General features: G+C 47.5%; 1 protein-coding gene across 1 annotated transcript in view; it reads left to right on the top strand.

The window, feature by feature from the left end:
• The window catches only part of LOC119424230 (pleckstrin homology domain-containing family A member 1), a 19,416-nt gene that overhangs the window by 3,067 nt on the left and 14,346 nt on the right, over window positions 1-2,003 (top strand). The window contains exon 2 of the mRNA XM_037691713.1: window positions 879-1,061. Within this exon, the coding sequence (XP_037547641.1) occupies window positions 924-1,061 (138 nt within the window). The 5' untranslated portion in view covers window positions 879-923. The remainder of the gene's footprint in view (window positions 1-878; window positions 1,062-2,003) is intronic.

Genomic DNA, 2,003 nt, shown 5'->3' on the forward strand with positions numbered 1-2,003 from the left:
CCTGCGGTAACGCCCACCTGCGGTAACGCCCACCTGCGGTAACGCCCTGCATTAGAGCCCTGCGGTAGAGCCCTGCGGTAATGCCCTGCCGTGCACAAGGTGGACTCACCAACACCATGTAACTGTCCGTAGTGCAACCATGTCGTGTTGCACTGAACTAAAGATACACTGGAACAGCACACCGCAGAGCAGTCTATGCTAACGAGGCAATATTCCGTGCTGTCATCTTGATAGGTGCTACAATGACGTCCTTAGTTCCACTTAAACCTTGGTTAACAGTATTAGTCTAAGTGTAATTAATCACTAAGCAGACATGTAAAGTAATTTATTATTTAAAGGGAGTTATTTCTGGTTGGATTGATTACAGAACCTGGTATAGTTATTATCGTGGTGCACCAGGTGGGTGTTTTGCCCCCTGCTAATGCCTAACAGGATGTGTTGGGAGACTCTTTACAGAGTCATCTTGCCTGTGTTCATATAATGCAAATGCTTATTTAAGTAAAATAAGGCTATTTATATGGATTGATGACAGAATACAGGAATCACATGGCTTCTATACAAACGGAAGTGATAAATGTAGCACTGGACAAGATGGCAGCCACAAATCTCACCTAGCACCCATCAATGTCCATTCCAGTAAGGTTTAGACAGGGTCTTCATGGACATGTTTGGTTTTCAGTTATGTGTATGATGTTTATGACAACGTTTTGAAGATGTTGGCTGTTCAGATCCAGACGTGACCTGACAGCTCCCTCAGATGGGACTGTGAGCAGGAGAGTCCACCTCACTGTTAACTCCACCTCAGATCTATAGTGTGATAAAAACCTGTCTCTGCAGAGACACACCTGTCCTTGAACAGTGTTCCTCCGTCTCTGCAGACTTCCTGTGAGGCCCCAGGGCCTGCTGAGCTAGCCAGGGCCACGATGCCGTACGTGGACCGACAGAATCGCATCTGCGGCTTCCTGGACATCGAGAACGAGAACAGCGGCAAGTTCCTGCGCCGGTACTTCATCCTGGACACAGAGCTGGGCAACCTGCTGTGGTTCATGGACAACCCACAGGTGAGTGAGAGACCAGCCTGGGTCCAGAACACCTGGTCCGAGCTGCCTCCACCGGGCTGGTTCTGTCCTTGAAGACGAGACGTGTCTTCATTCTTTCACTTTGACTTCTTGTCAGGCAGCACGAGTCGTTTTTGTTCCTTCAGGCTGCAGCACATTCCAGGAAAACCGGTTCCTGGTCCAGTTCTTCCCACTTTGTATAACGTCTCGTTTCCTCCTCCCAACACAGACGCTCTGAGGAGGAGGAGGCCAAGTGATGAAGAGTTTCAGGTCTTTTCCTTCGAAACACCTCTCAGGATGTCCAACAGTCCAGGGTTGTCCTCAAGACATTTGGTCTCTGCTGGGGACAGATCAGGACTGGAGACAGGCCAGTCCAGAAGTCGTCCCATGTCCTTCCTCAGTCCAGACCCTGTTCCCTCTTCTTCCTCAGTCTTTGGAATGTGAGCAGAATATGGTCTGACCCAGAACCCTGATCCAAGTTCAGACCTTCTCAGAACCCTGATCCAAGTCCAAACCTTCTCAGAACTGGGGTTTTGGATTGTCTTTGTGCTGCCAGTCTGCCCCAGGGCATGATGCTCCCACCTCCATGCCCAACACTGAGTGTTCTTGGCATTTAGAACCTGAAAATCATTTTTTATTTGAGGAACGTTGTTTTCGATCAGTTCATGGTTTTATGACCAGGTCTGGGTCAAACTGGAGATCCTGTGAACATCTGTAGCCTGTGGGTTCTGGTTCTGGTCCACTTTAAATTAGTTGCTCTCTCAGGGTTCTGGAGTGAGCGTCAGATTGTTTTAGAGACATAAAGTGTATTTTTATTCATATTCAGACTGACGCAGCTTTAAAGCGTAAAACAGAAAAACAAACAAGGATTTGTTGTTGTTGTTGTTGTTGTTGTTGTTGACAACAAACAAGGATTTGTTGTCAACAACAACAACAAATCCTTGT

This window comes from Nematolebias whitei, chromosome 17 (assembly GCF_014905685.2).
Source record: "Nematolebias whitei isolate Nwh7 chromosome 17, NemWhi1, whole genome shotgun sequence".
In the NCBI taxonomy this organism is placed as follows: Eukaryota; Metazoa; Chordata; class Actinopteri; order Cyprinodontiformes; family Rivulidae; genus Nematolebias; species Nematolebias whitei.